Genomic DNA, 18,466 nt, shown 5'->3' on the forward strand with positions numbered 1-18,466 from the left:
GTGCCATGAGCATTATAATGTAAAAATGCCAGTTTAGTCATTCACCCATAATCGGCTCCCTTCTTCCTAGGAATTAAACAGATTATTTCCTAGGAAATAAACAGATAAGTAAGGTCAAATTTGAGGGTCATCTTTGGATGTTCAGGGCAATGGGGATGAGAGATCCACAGAGGCAGACAGTCATTACAAAGTGGAACTAACACAGGACACAGAACAGAGTTGAGTGTTGCCAGAAAGTAAAAAGAAACAAACATGATCTCTGATCTTGGGGCATCTGTAATCTACTAGATCAAATCAAACTGACTGCTGGCTCTGTAGGTTTTTATTCTAATATGGCCAAATAGTCACGACTCATATGATTCTGCTTAACAGGTGAGTGAGACAAACACAATGATGGGCAGGAATGGAGCTGCGATGTCTGTATTAGCTGAACATCTATCTCTTGGTCTGTGTGCTCACTGATACATTTCATGCGTCCAGATGGTTGACAAGCAAAATGCCAAAAAAAAGAAAAGAAAGTAAGTCAAGCCTAACAACCATTTTCTAGTTCCCCTTGACCCTCTCAAGGAATCTCTTTCCCTATGTCTCCCTGGACCTACCAGAGCATTAGTTGGGAGTAGCACGTGAGGACAATCCTTTTCACCTCCTACAGAGGCAGCACAATCTCTTAGTTTTACATGTATGAAGGAGTCCTTTTTCATGAGACTTCAACACAGAAACCATTCCACATGATTCCCCCTTTTTTTTTCTAATTGTATGAAACCCAGAAATAAATTTAGGGTGCTGCTTCAAACCAGGGATGGGAGGCAAAAGTCATTCAGTCAACTAGGAGATGGGGAAATGCTCAGATTTCCTTTATTTTATACATTATTCTGTTGAAGAAAGTTGGGGGGGGGGTGCGGTTAAAGAGAAAATATGCTGATAAATCAAGCCAATATTAAAATAATACTCTATTATTCAACGTGCATCCAATCATAAACTTTTATCATTTTTTTAGTTTTGACCCATCCAAAACTTCTGAATAATTGAGATCTGTACCAGTAAAAGCCACATTTCCAGGCTGCAGACTACATAGCAGCCTTCTAACAGTGTGGCCATAGCATAATTTTGCTGGTTATGGACAAAAGCCTATTGACCAGCTCTGAATGCCTTATTTAACTAGAGGTTAGGATAGAGCACGGAGAAGGCAACGCACCCCACTCCAGTACTCTTGCCTGGAAAATCCCATGGATGGAGGAGCCTGGTAGGCTGCAGTCCATGGGGTCGCTAAGACTCAGACACGACTGAGCGACTTCACTTTCACTTTTCACTTTCATGCCTTGGAGAAGGAAATGGCAACCCACTCCAGTATTCTTGCCTGGAGAATCCCAGGGACAGGGGAGCCTGGTGGGCTGCCGTCTAAGGGGTCGCACAGAGTCGGACACGACTGAAGCAACTTAGCAGCAGCAGCAGCAGGATAGAGCAAGGAGCTTCCCAGGTGGTTCAGTGGTAAAGATTGCACCTACCAATGCAGGAGACAGGTTCAATCCCTCAGTCTGGAAGATTGTCTGGAGAAGGAAATGGCATCCCACTCCAGTATTCTTGAATGGAAAATTCCATGGACAGAGGAGCCTGGTGGGCTACAGTCCACAGGGTCGAAAAGAGTCAGACATAACTGAGTATGCATGCAAGATGGAGCAAACACTGCTACTTGTGTTCCAACAAGAGTGGACATCTCCTAAGTGCTGGGTGCTGGAGGATCCTACAGGCCTTAGGAACACTATCTCATTTAATTCCCGTAAGCCTATGAATGAGATTCTATTTTTATCCCCACTTCATAGATAACTGAGGAGCAGAGAGATAAGTAACTTGTTTTGTGTCACAGAGCTTGTAAATGCTTCAGTGAGGCAGCTGGATTATCTAACTTTAAAAGCTGAGCCCTCAACTGCTTCTAACTACTGGATGCCAGCTTCCAAAGGTCAGTGACTTCTAAATTAACACTAATTCCTAAAATCCCTCCATTCTTACCCTGGCATGACCTCAGCTGGAAGGACACAGAAGTGCAGATGAGTAAGAAAACAGAACCCCACACTCACAAAATTAAAATGGACAATTTCTTACTTCAGACAAAATATTACTTTATATTAAAAGTTCATTTTTAAAGTCCTTCCTGTTTTCTTAAGATAAATCAAAATGTTCACCCAGAGATATGTCAAAATGTTGAAGGATCATCCTCAAATCCAGTCTTCGTCATCCAAAAAATAAAGTCAAATGGAAAATCCCTTTCAGTGGGTCTAGACAATGAAAGAACATGGGGAAAAATATGATTTTTTTTTTCCTCTGATGTTTTCTCTCCTTTTAATCATTCCTTTGCAAACATTTGAGGATTTACAATGCTCCTGGCAAGGGGAGAGAAAATGATGAGACTATCAATATCCCTGGATTTGAGGGGGTGATGGAGTCCTTCTTCTTTTTAAAACACCTTTGAGGTTGATTTCTTAATTTTCTCCTACAGCTTCAGTTTCACAACTTTTCCGAGAAACAAGAAGCTTGGGAAAGGAGAGCATGTGTAATATTCAGCTGCAAGCATGACATGAAGACCTCGGGCTGGGAATTGCCTTTCTCTGCACAGTGACTCCGGGCGGTCGGATCCAGGAAAGAGTGAGGATTAACATCCTCTTCTTCAGGTGTTTCCTCACATGTTTAAACCCCTTCGGGCTGTTGTAAACTGGCATCCCATGAACAGTAAATGTTTGACTTAGAAGATGTGCTTCATAAACACTGCCACAGAGTTTTACCACACGCTGAGGAACGACCAGGTTACATCCAGAATCTAGACCTTAAAAGCTCAACCCCAGGTGCATTTCTAGGTAAGGGGAGCCCCAAAGGTTCTGAAATACTGTCTGTGACAGCCTGTTGACAGCGTGACATTATTTTGTTGCTTATAGACAACTCTTACCGCTTCTATTTCCAAAATCAATAGGTCATAGGACACTTTCAGGACTTTTGTAGTAGGAAAAAACTCTCTTAGAAGAAACAAGAAAAAATTCTCTCTTTATCTGTTTCTCTGTCTCTCTCTTACACACACACACAAAGGGTTTGGGACAGGCCTCAAGTTCCTAAAACTAGAGAAATACATGACCCTCCAGTAAATTCAAATTTGATGTAATCATTTTTTCCTTTACTTCTCTTTGCCAAACCTCAGTCACACACCAGAACACTTCTAGCAACAATTCTGGCCCCAAATAAAAAAATCCCTAAGTCAAAACTTAGCATTTGAGAAATTTCCAGAGAATTATAATTTTTACAATAAGAAGATTAATAATTTTTTTTCTAATCTCAAATTCTACAGTTTATATAATCTACTTTATGAGTCCCTTTGTGAAATGAAAGTGTCTAAGTCGACCCCACAGACTGTAGCCCGCCAGATTCCTCTGTTGATGGCATTCTCCAGGCAAGAAGACTGGAGTGGGTTGCCATTTCCTTCTCCAGGGGATCTTCCCCATCCAGGAATCGAACCCAAGTCTCTTACAATGCAGGCAGATTCCCTACCAACTGAGCTATGAGGGAAGCCCTATGAGTCCCTTTCAGTTCAGTTCAGTTCAGTTCAGTTCAGTCGCTCAGTCGTGTCCGACTCTTTGCGACCCCATGAATCGCAGCACGCCAGGCCTCCCTGTCCATCACCATCTCCCGGAGTTCACTCAGACTCACGTCCATCGAGTCGGTGATGCCCTTTAGGTATCAGTAAACTTGCATTAAAGTCCTCCTGGGCTTGATTCGTCACACAAGGTCTTCCACATATGTGAAAAAACATCAGAAACGTCAGCTTTGTATGATCTTTACCGTCCGAGCCATCAGGGAAGCCCTGCTTTGCATACTCTTTAAGCCAGTTTTTCATCAGCAGATTTTTAAATACTCACCTTCCGGGTGATTAGCATGAACATAATTTTGAAAATAACACAAGAAGGAGGGCCTTGGGTCCTGGAGGATACCAGCTGGCATCACGGTGCAGAAACTTAAGTGCCACAAAGCAGAAGCTGCTGAAGGAGTTGGACTTCCCTGAACTGGGAGGTCAGGGATCACAACCTCCACGAGCTGCGTGTGTCGCGACGATGTCGCTGCAGCTGCGAGAGAACTACACGCTCCAAGCCGCGAGGTGGGGCGGGGCGCGAGCTTTGCACGGCGCCTGCGCAATCCTCGGCGCCTGACCCATTTTGAGTGCTTCTGCTGCCGGCTTCGTGCCCGCACGGGTCGGTGGAACCGTGCGATGTCCTCACGGCCTCGACCCTCTGCCCTGCCCAGTGTGCTCCTCAAGCTGCGCGTGACACAAGCACCTCCAGGCCACCGTGGCATTCCTGGAGCAGGGCCACGTGTGCGTGGGCCGCCACGTGGTCACTGACCCTTGTCTCGCGCAGCCTGGAGGAATTTCGTGTCCCCTGGGCCGACTCGTGTGACACGTGCTGGACTATAATGACGACCTCGATCCAAAAGCTTAGAGGGTCTTCCCTCTCCAGGCCTACATGTTACAGATGCAGAAGCTGAGCTCCGCGAAGCCTGAGGTTCTGTGACGGCGCTCTCCCCGAAAAATGGGGTGTCAGCCAATGGTCGGGTCTGAACAACTTGGCTCCTCAGCAACAGATCACACACGGAGCCAAAGGGTACGCCCCTTTCCCACGAAATTTTCTTAGCCTTTGGCGATTGGTAATTAAATGACTGCCTTAAGAGACAATGGGAAGCGGTTTTGTACTGCACCGGGGAATTGTTAACATTCTTATAGCAGAAATACTGAAGTGTGAAAGTGAGGACTTTGGAAGTGGGGGGGGGGAGGGGTGGGGGGGAGGGGGTGTGCAGGGCATAAGCGGTCCCCCAGTTTTCATTTCCTTGTAGCAGGACAGTTTGGTTTAATTTATTTAACTCGACTTCTTGCTCTTGTTCATGATTAAGCTGTGTACAGATGCTAGAGAGTTTGGTCTCAAGTTTTCATAGACTGGGTGAGATTTTAGTGTTCAGAGTTCTTTCTTTTGTTTAAAGGAATGCTCTCCTAATGCTAGTAAATAGCCTAACTGCCTTATAAGTAGAAAACACACACACACACACACAAGCAGGGGAACTACAAAGGTGAATGAAATTAAATGTCAGTGAAAGTGAAAGTTGCTCAGTCCTGTCCAACTCTTTGAAACCCCATGGACTATACAGTCTATGGAATTCTCCAGGCCAGAATACTGGAGTGAGTAGCCTTTCCGTTCTCCAGGGGATCTTCCCAACCCAAGGATCGAACCCGAGTCTCTTGCATTGCAGGCAGATTCTTTACCATCAGGGAAGCCCTCAAATGTCATTGGCCAACCCCATACCAAGAGGAGGTTTTTCCTTTTCAAGGTGCCCACCTTCCGTATAACCTCCAAGGAAGAATTGGGCAGAAGTCTCATCCCAAAGCAAACCATGCAGTGATTCTGTTCATAAGGGTGGAAGCAAAATGTGATCAATGTCTGGTGGCTCAGACAGTAAAGAATCTGCCTGCAATGCAGGAGACCTGGGTTCAATCCCTGGTCGGGAAGATCCCCTGTAGAAGGAATTGGCTACCCACTCCAGTATTCTTGCCTAGAGAATTCCACGGATAGAGGAGTTTGGCGGGCTACAGTCCATGGGCTCACAGAGTCAGACACGACTGAGTGAGTTAACACTCTCTGCAAGTACTAACCACATATTCAACAGGTGGAAACAGCCACATTAGGCCTGCATGGTCATTCCATTTATGCCTGTGGTGGCAAAAAAGCAATATGCTCAAGTGTCAGAGATTTACTTATACCAGCTCTTTAGGGGGATGAAAAGGTAAGTATAAATACCTCTAAGAGTTCTCTGAGGGCTAATAAACTGAAATGTGGGAATACTGATGGTCTTCAGGCCAGGAGGCAACTGCTTTACTTTCAGGGAGGAAAAACAAAATGATAATAAACCCCCACAAAACAGATACATTCAGTTTGGTGGAGAGAGACGTAGAGAGAGAAAGTCCCCATCTTAGGACTTCAGGGAACAGTCTGAGAAACACCAGTCTAATACAGCTACTTGAGTTGCGCACTGAAAATTCACTTGAGGATGGTCATTTGATCACAAAGGGCATTCAGTCCACAGCAAAGGGGCTGACCTGCAGCTAAGACCGCCACAGCCACTGAACTCATAACTCAGGGGATCTAAAGCTCCCCTAAAGCTAAGGAGTGAGAGGAAGAGTCGTCCCCTGCCCCCACTGTCTGGGCTTAAAGCCAGCCAAGCCAACATACAAAGGCCGGGCCTAGCGCTTCCCCTTTGCCACAGTCCTCCCATCACCCGTCCCCTGATTACCAGACACCCCCCCCCACTCTGCCCCTACACTGTGCTGTCAAGCACCCGTGAATCACGCACTCCACGCCTCTTCTTCCTTCCATTTGCCAAACCCCGTAACCCCCGTGAAATGGCTATATCTTCACTGCAGTTCCCTTGGGGGTTGGGTGACACCAAAACAGCCTGACTGAATTCATTCACACAAATACACAAGTGGTTGCCAGTTCCCTGAAGCTCACCAACTCCCTCAATCGCATCTAAAGGAAGATGTTTGCTAACTCCAAGAAATCTCTGATTTCAGGCAGTTCAGCAAAGTAGACAATTCAAGACAAATACCAGCTTTGTCCAGGGGTACAGCTCAGAAAAGTCCCCAAATGTAAACTCCACACATGCCCCCTCCATGTCCCCATTTCTAATCCATACAATTCTAAAATTGCTTCAGAGGGTTTATTTTTTTCTTTTTTAACAATAATGCCCACGGTGGCAACAGCCATGGTGGTCACTGGTAAACCTGAAAACATCTTGAACACTTTTTCATTAGCTTCCTGTAGGACACCAAACAGAAATATACCAATTACATGTGACTAAGGTAAGAAAAATATACAACTATATTTAAAACACTTAAATTAACAAGATAGTACTTTTCCATTCTAACAAAGTATCATACATTCAGTTTAAACAAGAGTTAATACAGACACACTTTTCCAAAATACCATATGCTAGTTGAAAATGAGTGACCGTGAGATTTTTCCAAGAGGTTTCTAATTAGCAAAATGTACAATTTTGAAGAACTGTCCATTCTTTTCTGGAAGATAGTCACTGAACAGGTTAAAATGCAAATTGATGTCTCTCTCATAAACCTAAGTATGCTTGCTTCATTTTTCTGAATGAGACTTTGGCTGTCAGCAAGTCTATTATAGCTTCTTTTCCCTTAAAGACAATAATATACACCATCAACAATGACACCCCTTACAATAACCATAAACTTTGTGTGTAGTAAGCCCTATCTAAATGTTTTCACGTGTTTCTGTATTAACTGACCTACACTGATTGTTATGCAAACTGAGTTAAACAAGTGTAACAGGCCTACATTTATACCTCTGCTCTGAAAGAACATCAGATGCTGCCCACGTGTTATTTCAAGGTCAAGGCTGCTACACATTTGCATGTGGTACAAAACAAAACTTTTCTCCACTGGCTTTTTCAGGTGAAGAGGTTGGACCAAAATCCAACACATCTGTGTGACAGCGGCCACCAATTGTAGTTCGACCCTCAAAACGAACAATGGCCTGTTCTCTGTAATGATCATACCATTCCTGGCCAAGGCTCTGCTTTACAGAATGTGTCTCTGTGTTCTGACTCTTAAGGAAGCAAAAAAAAAAAAAAAAGGTGGGGGCGGGGGGGGGGCAGACTCTCCCCATTTCTCTCCTTTGGCCGCCACAAGTCAGCATCTGATCTAAGATTCTCTGGATTTATTCCCATCCAATGACTTCAAAATTCCAAGAAGTGCAATACACAACTTTCCAAAAAAGAAACCCACGAAATTGCAAAAGATCGCTACATAATACTGTGAATGAAAATCAGAACAAGATTGCCAACCGAGGAAACAAGGCACTTGGTAGCAGGAGTCCAGGAGGCCCCAGGGAGCGTGGGGCTCAGTGAGTCAACAATTTCAGGCGAGTCAACCAGCTGACCAGCAGGGATGGTTCTGGAGACGAGGACTTGGCGGCCGAGGAGCCGGCTTTCTTTTTGGTCCCTTCTTCCGGGAACGGAATCGTGGCGCTGCTGTGGAGATCCGAAGTGATGTAGCACCTGCTGCCTCGGATGTAGTCTGCGCCTCGGACCAGCTGCCTCTCGGTCCCGGGCCTTGAGAAGCGGTACGTGGGCGAGGAGCTTTCTTCGAGGATGGGAGGGATACGCTCGTTACTGAAATACCGGCAGAGGGCATCCTCACCTGTTATCGGATAAAGCCCACAAGCGGTCCATTAAAATACCCATCATCCGCACACCCGCTGCTCAGACTTGCCCTGCTTCTGAAACAGACACCGCACCCTGCCTTCCACTCACGGATGGGCTACCAGGTCCCCCAGGAGGCTGGGCCCATCCCGCAGGGCTTTGAGAAAGCGGAAATGGAAGACATTCACACTTCAGGCTGCTTTTCTATCTGAGAGGTAACACGGGGGCAGAGAAGAATCAGTGAGCCTGCCCTTTTTAATCAGTATAGGATTTTCATAATTTCACTTGAGATCAAAAAACAAAGAAAATCTTGTAATGCTATCACTCCTTCCACACCTGTGCTTGTTCAATACCTGCACCCTGGAGCACCGGCCCTTGGAACCACGGTTCTTACGCAGGAGCATCCCTCAGGGGCATTCAGGAAGGTGGGGTGCCTTTGCTTGTCACCCTGACTGCAGGGCAGGCACTCTCCACCTTTAATGGGTGGGGTTCAAAGATTCTACTGCTCTGCAAGGCTTGGGACATTTCTGGAGAAGAAAGAATGATCCTACCCTAAAAGTCAGCCCCCCTGGGCTGGGGAGCAGGGCCGGGGAGGTAAACGTAAAATACAGGGCACCCTGGCAGCATGCAGCCTTCTTTTGATCAAGAAGTTCCACTTCTAAAAATGTATGAAGACTGGGACTTCCCTGGTTAAGACTCTGCTCTTCCACTGCAGGGGTCACAGGTTCAATCCCTGCTTAGGGAACTAAAATCCCACATGCTGTGAGATTCAGCCAAAAAAAAAAACATAGGAAGATCTATGTACAAGGTGTTTCTTGAAGCATTATTTATAATTGAGAGGAAAAAAACAGAAATAACCTAAATGTCCAACCATAGCAGACTGAATAAGTGGTTCAAATGGTAAAGAATCTGCCTGCAACGCAGGAGGCACAAGTTCAATCCCTGGGTCAGGAAGATCCCCTAGAGAAGGAATTGGTAACCGACTCCAGTATTCTTGCCTGGGAAATCCCATGGATAGAGGAGACTGGTGAGCTACAGTCCATGGGGTCATAGAAGAGTTGCACAGGACTTTGCAAATAAACCACCTACACTGATGAAAGTGAAAGAGTAGAGTGTAAAAGTTGGCTTAAAGCTCAACATTCAGAAAACGAAGATCATGGCATCTGTTCCCATCACTTCATGGGAAATAGATGGGGAAACAGTGGAAACAGTGTCAGACTTTATTTTGGGGGGCTCCAAAATCACTGCAGATGGTGATTGCAGCCATGAAATTAAAAGCTTACTCCTTGGAAGGAAAGTTATGACCAACCTAGATAGCATATTCAAAAGCAGAGATATTACTTTGCCAACAAAGGTCTGTCTAGTCAAGGCTATGGTTTTTCCAGTGGTCATGTATGGATGTGAGAGTTGGACTGTGAAGAAAGCTGAGCACTGAAGAATTGATGCTTTTGAACTGTGGTGTTGGAGAAGACTCTTGCAAGTCCCTTGGACTGCAAGGAAATCGAACCAGTCCATCCTAAAGGAGATCAGTCCTGGGTGTTCATTGGAAGGACTGATGCTGAGGCTGAAACTCCAATACTGTGGCCACCTCATGCAAAGACTTGACTCACTGGAAAAGACCCTGATGCTGGGAGGGATTGGGGGCAGGAGGAGAAGGGGACGACAGAGGATGAGATGGCTGGATGGCATCACCGACTCGATGCACATGAGTTTGGGTGAACTCCGGGAGTTGGTGATGGATAGGGAGGCCTGGCGTGCTGTGATTCATGGGGTCGCAAAGAGTAGGACACGACTGAGCAACTGAACTGAACTGAACTGATTGCCATAAGACAGATTACTAACGCAACTATTACAAAAAATGCACGTGTTCCTCTTACATAGTATTTCTGAACATCTATCTATTCCATTTTGCATATTTTTCCTAAGTGTATAATATGTAAATACAGAAACAATTAGAAGATATACAAAACACTCAGAGTGATTATTTCTAGGTTGGGGAAGCAGATTACAGGAAGTTTTCTTATATTTTTTATTTGTTTTGCTTTTGTAATCAAAGGGGGAAAAAGTTACTTTTAAAAAGTGCCCATAGGAGTCTATTCATATGAAATGCCTTAAATAGGTAAATCAAGAGACAGAAAGTAGATTTTTGGTTGCCAGGAGCTGAAGGAGGTGGGAGTGAGGAATGACTGCTTACAGGGTTTTCTTGTTGAAGTGACAGAATATTCTGGAATTAGTACAACTCTATGAATATACTGAAACCCACTGAATTGTACATTTTAACAGGGTGAGCTTTATGGTATGTGAGTTGTCTCTCCAAAAAAAGGTCATGTTCTGTTTTGTTTTGTTTTCCTGAAGTATCCATTATTTTATGCAGATAACTTTCCTTCTAAAATGATAACACCAGGAAAATGTGGAAGGTGGGATAGAGGTCAGGTATCTTTCCATTTTCCCAACCTCACACTCCCCACCCCTACACCCCGTATCTCAAATATTAAAAGACTACATCTGGGGCGTCAAAGGCTAAAAAAGACTGGCAACAAGGCTGTGGACATCTCAGATCTAAACAAAGGACTGCCCTGCCCCCTGCTGTCTGCTCCACAGATTTTCCATGTCAGCTAAGGGTGTCTTGGACCTCAGATGGCATCTTCTTCCTTTTTCCAATTTAGTATCATTCAGGTAATTCAGCTATTTAGGTGACAAACTTTACCAAGTCCCAGGGAAATGTCAGGGGTTGAGCACTTTGGCAGTTGAGGCACCAGAATTTATTTCTTCTTCCTTTTCCTATCTCAGGCCAACCTGCTGTCTATCTTTTCAACAGCTCTTTGTTCTAGCACTGCAAAATCAATGTTAGGCTGTCTTGACAATCAAACGTAATCTGGGTCAACATTTCCCTTAAGAGAAGCATCATCATCAGTAACTTGGAATAGAGTGTAAATTAAACACAAGTTTCTTTTCCAATAGTAATTATTCTCTAATATAAGGACGGGGAAGAAAAAAAGCTACGCCTGTCCATCAAAAATAAGACAGACTCCAATAATGAAAAGCTAAAAATTGAGGATGGGATCGTTTTATGAATAAGGTATTTCTACTTGTTTAGAAATTGGACCATCAATGTCTACAGCCGGTGTAAAGCACACAAAACTAATTAGGAGATTTACAAGCACTAACTAGGATTCACTGATTCAATGGACCTGAGTTTGAGCAAACTCCCGGAGACCGTGAAGGACAGGGAAGCCTGGTGTGCTGCCATCCATGGGGTTGCACAGAGTCAGACATGACTGGGCAGCTGAACAAAGACATAGGTAGAAACTTAGAGGCCTTCAGCAGCCCTGATGTAGATGAGAAGATGACTTCTGTGGTCACTGACCACACTTAGGAAGAGGCCCAAGATGAAGGCCTGGGCTTTACGTTTGGTGCTTTTCTGTTTGCTTAAACTTACTTTTCCTCCCATGACCTCGAGGTCTAGCAAAAGGGTCCACGATGCCCATCCAGCTCGCGTCCGCAGGCATTGACAGAGGCCGGGGCTTGCCTTCAGAGGAAGGGGAAGAAAAAGGAGAAGTTGAGAGTTTCTGGACTTCAGAGAACCCTTTACTTAGAACTAGACCGTCCTGCACCCCAACACCACACTCACTGCAACGTAAGCAAAACCTAAAGTAAGGAAAAAGTGTTTTAAAGCGGTGGGTTTCCTCAGCACGCCATGAGGACAGAGGCGTGCTGAACTTGAGTCTGTGGGTCCCCGGAGCAAAACAACTGCAAGTTGAAATGCAGGCACTGAAAGTTAAAACCGTAACATGATCTCACCCCACTGGGCCTGGATGCCAGGCGGTGTGATGACTCAACCAGCCTTGGCTTTGGAGAGATGAATAAAGGTCTCATACTTGGAATTTCATTGAGGTTTATGTTTTCCTCAGATTACCCTGCAAGTCTGCCAAATTCATCCAACAGTCCCAAATAAGGAAGGGGGAGGGGAAGAGGACAAACACCCCGCAGCGTACCGTAAGATGGCGTTTTCTCTCTCATCTTTGCTGGCAGAATGTTGGTTTCCACGGAATAGCCAGGCAGCTGATCAGAATCCGCGATGGTGAATCTCCGTCTCCGGCTTTCCTGGTCCAGGAAGGAATTGGGGGACTCGGAACCCTTAGGACCAGGCTGTGGCTGTTTACATTTACTGAATCCGTAAACAGAACCCCCATTCTCTTCCCTGCAGGATGGAAGGCAATAATTAAGTTGCTTACAAAGATCCTCTCAAACAAAAGAATTATGAGGCATACTATTGCCAGCACACAGAAGACAACTTAAATTCTCCTTTTCCTCTGGAGGAAAGAGCAATACTTTTTCAAGCACAGCTGCTTCTCAAATACATAAAGATCCTATTAAATAAAAGTAAATATCATGATCCTACTAAATAAGGGGAAATGAGACTTTTTCGTATATGTAGTTTAAAGGATACAAATATACCTTTGAAAAGCTAGCTCTGGTTTCCCTGTACACCTATCCTATAGTAGAACTGGATCTCCTGTTTACTACAGACACCACAAGTGAAGATATAACCAAACCTTTTTTCTCATGCCAAGATTAGTATCTTTGCCAAGATCAAGCAAAGAAGACACTTGAAGTATGGCAGTTGTTAGATTTGAAAATGATGTCAAAAACTACAAAGGGGCCTTTATAGTGACCAATGGAAACTGTCTATTTTCTGAACTAAGTACAGAAAATCAGCAAAAATTGGACCACTGCCTGCAACTTAATTCTTTCTGAATGCCAGCTTATACTAAGACTTATAAAATTAATTTTAGTTGAGTCCAAGTTACCAGCTGGTTAACTTTTTTGCATTTAGTAAATTCCATTAGGGGATCATTGCAAAACAACTATATAAATACAGAGTCTACTAAGTCCAAACAGTCTAAAGATCAGCCTGGCCTACTGGTATTCCCAGTGAGTCTGCTACTTGTACCCACCCTGACTGCCACCATGAATCTGTCTCCTTCTATACTTTTAAACCTGGAATACAGCTTCCCTATTCGCAACGCTTTCCACACTCACCGCTTGTCCTCTGTGACCATTTGCATGTTTCATTCCTAATAAAATATGCTTTATTAACGGTGTCTTTCAGTATGTATGTGTCCCCACATGTCTTCTCCCAAATACATTAAGAGCCCCAGTTCCCTCTTGCCCTTACTATGTGCATACTCTTTTTCTTGCCATGGCTCTTGTGACCCCCTCGCTGAGACTCAGGCAAGAATATTCAGGATTAGGGGTGTTGGGGTGATCCTCCCTACAGTTTCTGATAGAACAGTTCACATGCTGGTCATCAAAGCAACAAACAGCTCCTTATAGTTTTAAACGCACTTAAGATCCAACAACCACAGGAACTCTTGTCTGTGAATACGGGGAAGAGTCTTATCTACCAACCGGAATGCCCTGATCACTGAGGTCACTGCTCCACCTGCTGTAATAAGTTCTGGGCAAACCAAGACTCAAGGAGGAGGATAATCATGTTACTTCTTTTTTGTGCCCAGGAAAGAAACACAGTGGATGCAAAGAGTTCAGCTTAAAACAAAAACAAATGAAAAACTCCAATATAAAGTGAAACATCACTACAGGTTCAGTCCAGACTTCTATCTTATGAAATATTACAGCATGATTACGTATTTCTCAATTTATTCTTGAACAGTTGACTAAGACGCTGGCAGTTCTCTAGGGGCAAGAACTACATCTGTTTTGCATAAGATGGTAAATCAGGCCCAACTCTCAGGAAATATATGTTGAATAAATGAGCCAGATTCTCTAGTTTTACTAGCATATGTAAATATGTCAGATGGTATAAATAAGCCTGTATTTCATACCTCAATCACCCCCTATATAACATCTGGCATGACCATCCTCACTTCACCATAAACATTTAAAATAGCCATTAAGAAAGCAATGATCTTTAAGAATTCATAATAGATAAATACACATAAACACATATGGATGCACAAATACAGGGCATTCACACCTGTTTTCACGTTTTTTAACTCCTATGAAGAACACGTGTCTCTCTCAACAAGATAAAACTGACTTTGATCTTGCAGAAATATTTATTATCTTTCTCCCCAGAGATAAGTTTACCATGTAGTTAATGAAACTTCAGCTTCAGGGAACCCCCAAACAGCCCATTCCACTGCCCAGTGAAGAATGAAAATGACATGACCCAAAAGCACATGCTTTAAGGACCCCCCTCCTCCCCATCAAACTGTCTGACTTCAAGGTCCATAAAACTGGATCTATCCTTACACTTCCCCTTTAAGAATTACACTTCCGTCCCCCAGTTTTTCTGAGATATAATTGACATATAATGTCATATTCATTTCAGATGTGCAACATAATGACTTATGTATATATTGCAAAATGATCACCACAATAAGCTTAGGTAACATCCATCACCCCACACAGTGACTAATTCCTTCTTTCTCCTGATGAGAACTTTTAAGATCTAGTCCCTTTGCAACTTTGAAGATATACAACACAGTATTGTTAACAGTCACCATGCTGTTGACCCCAACAGTCCATTCCCAGGACTCAGCCTGTAACTGGAAGTCTGTACTTTTCTGAACCCTTCACCCATTCCTGACCCCCACACTCAGGTCGACGCTTTCTGACAGTGGATTCGGGCCTCAGCCTCCTCTTGAGATGCTCGTGGTCTTCCCACCACCAGCAGCATCCCCAGGCCCAGAAGACGAGCACACCACGAAAATGGGCACGGACTTACCGGGGCGAGTAGGGAACACTTGGTGGAGGAGGAATATAAAGATCCAGGATGGCTGGCTTCTCCTTCTTCAGCGAGGCATCCATCGTGCTGTCCGGGGACTGGGTGGTCGTGGTGGGAGGTGAGGTCTGAAAGGGAGCAAGCGTAAAAGCTTGGAGGTTAACTCAGAGATCGTTCTCCACAAAACCAACCCCAGCCTCTGGGTAAACAGGGTCCTGGGTCATTTGCGTGTCTGCAGCTACTAGCAACATTCAACATATATTCTTCTTTGAGACACTTACAATCTCTTTGTTTCTTAATATGGTTGATTTACAATGTCGTCTTAGTTTCAGGTGTACAGCAAAGTGATTCAGTTATCCGCATGTATGTATGTGTAACTGAATATATTTCTTTTCAGATGCTTTTCCATTATAGGCTATTACAAGATATTGAATATCGCTCCCTGTGCTACACAGTAGGTCCTGTTGGTTATTTTATGTATATTAGTGTGTATGTGTTTAATCCCAAGTTACTAATTTATCCCTCCTGCCCTTCCCCCTTTGGTGACCATAAATTCATTTTCTGCCTGTGAGTTTACATTCTGTAAATAAGTGCATTTGTATCATTTTTAGACTCCAGATTAAGTGAAATCATATGATATGTGTCTGACTTACTTCACTTAGTACGACACTCTCGAGGTCCGTCCATGTTGCTGCAATGGCATTAGTTTATTGTTTCCTATGACTAATGTCCCATGGTATGTATAAACCATTTACCAAGAGTTTTGAAAGGCTAGATGTATTGTGAGAATCCGAGGCCTGGGAGTCAGGTAACCAGGAGGTTAGAATTCTGGCTCTGAGCAAAGCACCTAAACTCCCAATCCTCGGCTTCCTCCTCTGAAAAGCAATCATACTGACAGCACCTCTCACGGAGGGCTGCGGTGAGGACAGAATGAGTTAGTTCACACTGATCACTGACAGCACTGCCACTGACTAGGAGTGTGGCCTCGGAACTTGGACTCTCTGGGTGCAATCCTGGTTATACCTCTGATTCGCTGTGTGTCTCCAGGCAAATCACGCAACTTCTCTGTGCCTTATCTACAGAATGGGCATAAACAGGAACAAGCATAAAACTCCCATGGACAGAGGAGACTGGCAGGCTACAGTCCACAGGGCCACAAAGAGTCGGACACGACTCAGTGACTGAGTGTGCACGCACACACACACACACGCACACACACACATGCACACACGGTAGCAACAAAGGGCAGCTGTGAGAATTAGGTAACACATGTAACGGGCTTTAGCACAGGCTCATCACACAGTAAGTACACAACCTTATGCTGTTTGAGTATTCACGAGCTAATTTTTTAAATTTAAAATTCACATGGCTTCATTTTAATCGTGTTATTGGTCTCAGGGGACCTTTTTTTTTTTTTAAATCTTGTGAGACCTTCAATCGTATCTCTCCTATAGTCTAACAGTGACGATCAGCCCTTTCTGGTTGGTAAAAGAACAGTGAGAAGGCCATGGCAACCCACTCCAAAATTTTTGCCTGGGAAATCCATGGACAGAGGAGCCTGGCGGGCTACAGTCCATGAAGTTGCAAAGAGTCGGACATGACTTGGCAACTAAACAATAACAAAAGGAACAACAGCAAGGAAATCTGAGTCAAGGCACGAAGATATGTGCGGAAGGCCAGGGGGAAGCACCATGTGAGAACTGCGCTAGGCCCTGGGGAGACAGAGAGAGACACCGAAGCCCTGTCTGGCCCAGGTAATGATTGCTGGAGACCCTCCCAGAAGTGAGAGTGTGAAATGGAGTCTGAGGCTTGGCAGGATGGGAGTAGCAGTGCTCACAGAGCGACGGCCCCATTTGGGGGAGGACGTTGAGGCTCAGGGAAACAGACTCCCCAAGCATATACAGAGAGCCTGGGAGCTCTCTGCACCAAGGAACGGATCCACACCTCAGCCTGACCATCTTAGACAACATCTGAAGACACGGGGCCCAGGACCCAGGCTCTCCACAAACAGAAGTAGAAGGAAATGGGCATTTCCATAGAGCAGGTATTTCCCTAAACTCCAACACTGATCATTACTTCTAAATCAATAACCTTCGTTTACCAGGGTGGTGGCCTAAAAACAGAGCAATGAATACCTTTCTAGTAATAACATTAATGATACGGACAAGAACTAGAGATGCTCCCTCCCAGCAGAGGTGGGCACTCAGGCATACAGACCCCTGAAGAACAACACAGAGGGCAAAACCCAGGATGGGGGCTGAGAAAGTGTACAGAGTACTGGTCTACCAGAGTTCTTGTTCTGAGAAAATCGTGGACTCAGTGCCAGGATACTAAGCTATAAAATGGCCTCTGAATTTTGTTTTTGGCTGCATCAAGTCTTAGCGGAGGCACAAGGGGTCTTTGCTGCAGTGTGCGGGCTTCTCTCTAGTTGTGCTCATGGACACACAGGCTCCAGAGTGTTTGGGTTCTGTAGTTTGTGACACATAGGCTCTTGAGTTGGTATTCTTGCCTGGGAAATCCCATGGGCAGAGGGGCCCCGCGGGCTATGGTCCATGGGGTTCCAAAGAGTTAGATGTGACTTAGCGATTAAACTGAAGAAGGCAATGGCAACCCACTCCTGTATTTTTGCCTGGAGAATCCTGTAGTCAGAGGAGCCTGGTGGGCTGCTGTCCATAAGGTTGCACAGAGTCAGTCACGACTGAAGCAACTTAGCATGCATGCATTGGAGAAGGAAATGGCGACCCAGTCCAGCATTCTTGCCTGGAGAATCCCAGGGACAGAGGAGCCTGGTGGGCTGCCATCTATGGGGTCACACAGAGTCGGACACGACTGAAGTGACTTAGCATGCATGCATACACTGGAGAAGGAAATGGCAACCCACTCCAGTATTCTTGGCTGGAGAATCCCAGGGACAGAGGAGCCTGGTGGGCTGCCGTCTATGGGGTCGCACAGAGTTGGACACGACTGAAGCAACTTAGCAGCAGCAGCAGCAGGCTCTTGAGTTGGGGGCTTGGTTTTCCTGTGGCATGTGGGATCTTAGTTCCCCAACCAGGGATCAAACCCGGGTCCCCTGCGTTGGAAGGCAGATTCTCAACCCCTGGACCTCCAGAGAAGTCCCCAGCATCTGCATTTTGATGGCTGTTCTCTAGCTGGGTTGGAAGTGAAGCTACATGTTTCATTCCTCACCTTCATCTCTTCCCCCAAACTGCACAGTGAGTGGAACTTGGCAGGAAGGTAGACAAAGGAAAAAGGAAGCATGTCCCTTTTTAAGTGAATTTCCAGAGGTCAAGGAACTGACTCTAGCCTATACTTAGAAATAATGTTCGCTTTCCTTCTGAACACATCCACCTGATTTTTCCTCTGTCATTTCAAACTCAGTGATGATCAGAAGACCTGCCATCTCTGCCTCCTAGATGGTTCTCTTCTGATTGTGTGATTTCTGTCACTGGTATCACCACGCAAGGTCAC

General features: G+C 44.9%; 1 protein-coding gene across 5 annotated transcripts in view; it reads right to left on the bottom strand.

Annotated features, from left to right (window-relative positions):
• Window positions 1–6,727: 6,727 nt before the first annotated feature.
• The window catches only part of CNKSR3 (CNKSR family member 3), a 106,179-nt gene continuing 94,440 nt past the window's right edge, over window positions 6,728–18,466 (bottom strand). For all 5 annotated transcript variants that reach the window (XM_086318418.1, XM_086318419.1, XM_086318417.1 and 2 more), the window contains 4 exons: window positions 15,002–15,126; window positions 12,246–12,451; window positions 11,690–11,779; window positions 6,728–8,248 (listed from right to left, as the gene is read on the bottom strand). In XM_086318418.1, the coding sequence (XP_086174544.1) occupies window positions 7,950–8,248; window positions 11,690–11,779; window positions 12,246–12,451; window positions 15,002–15,126 (720 nt within the window). In that variant the 3' untranslated portion in view covers window positions 6,728–7,949. The remainder of the gene's footprint in view (window positions 8,249–11,689; window positions 11,780–12,245; window positions 12,452–15,001; window positions 15,127–18,466) is intronic.

Source organism: Bos grunniens, chromosome 9 (genome assembly GCF_055505025.1).
Source record: "Bos grunniens cultivar Pamir isolate PY7600 chromosome 9, Bosgru_T2T1.0, whole genome shotgun sequence".
In the NCBI taxonomy this organism is placed as follows: Eukaryota; Metazoa; Chordata; class Mammalia; order Artiodactyla; family Bovidae; genus Bos; species Bos grunniens.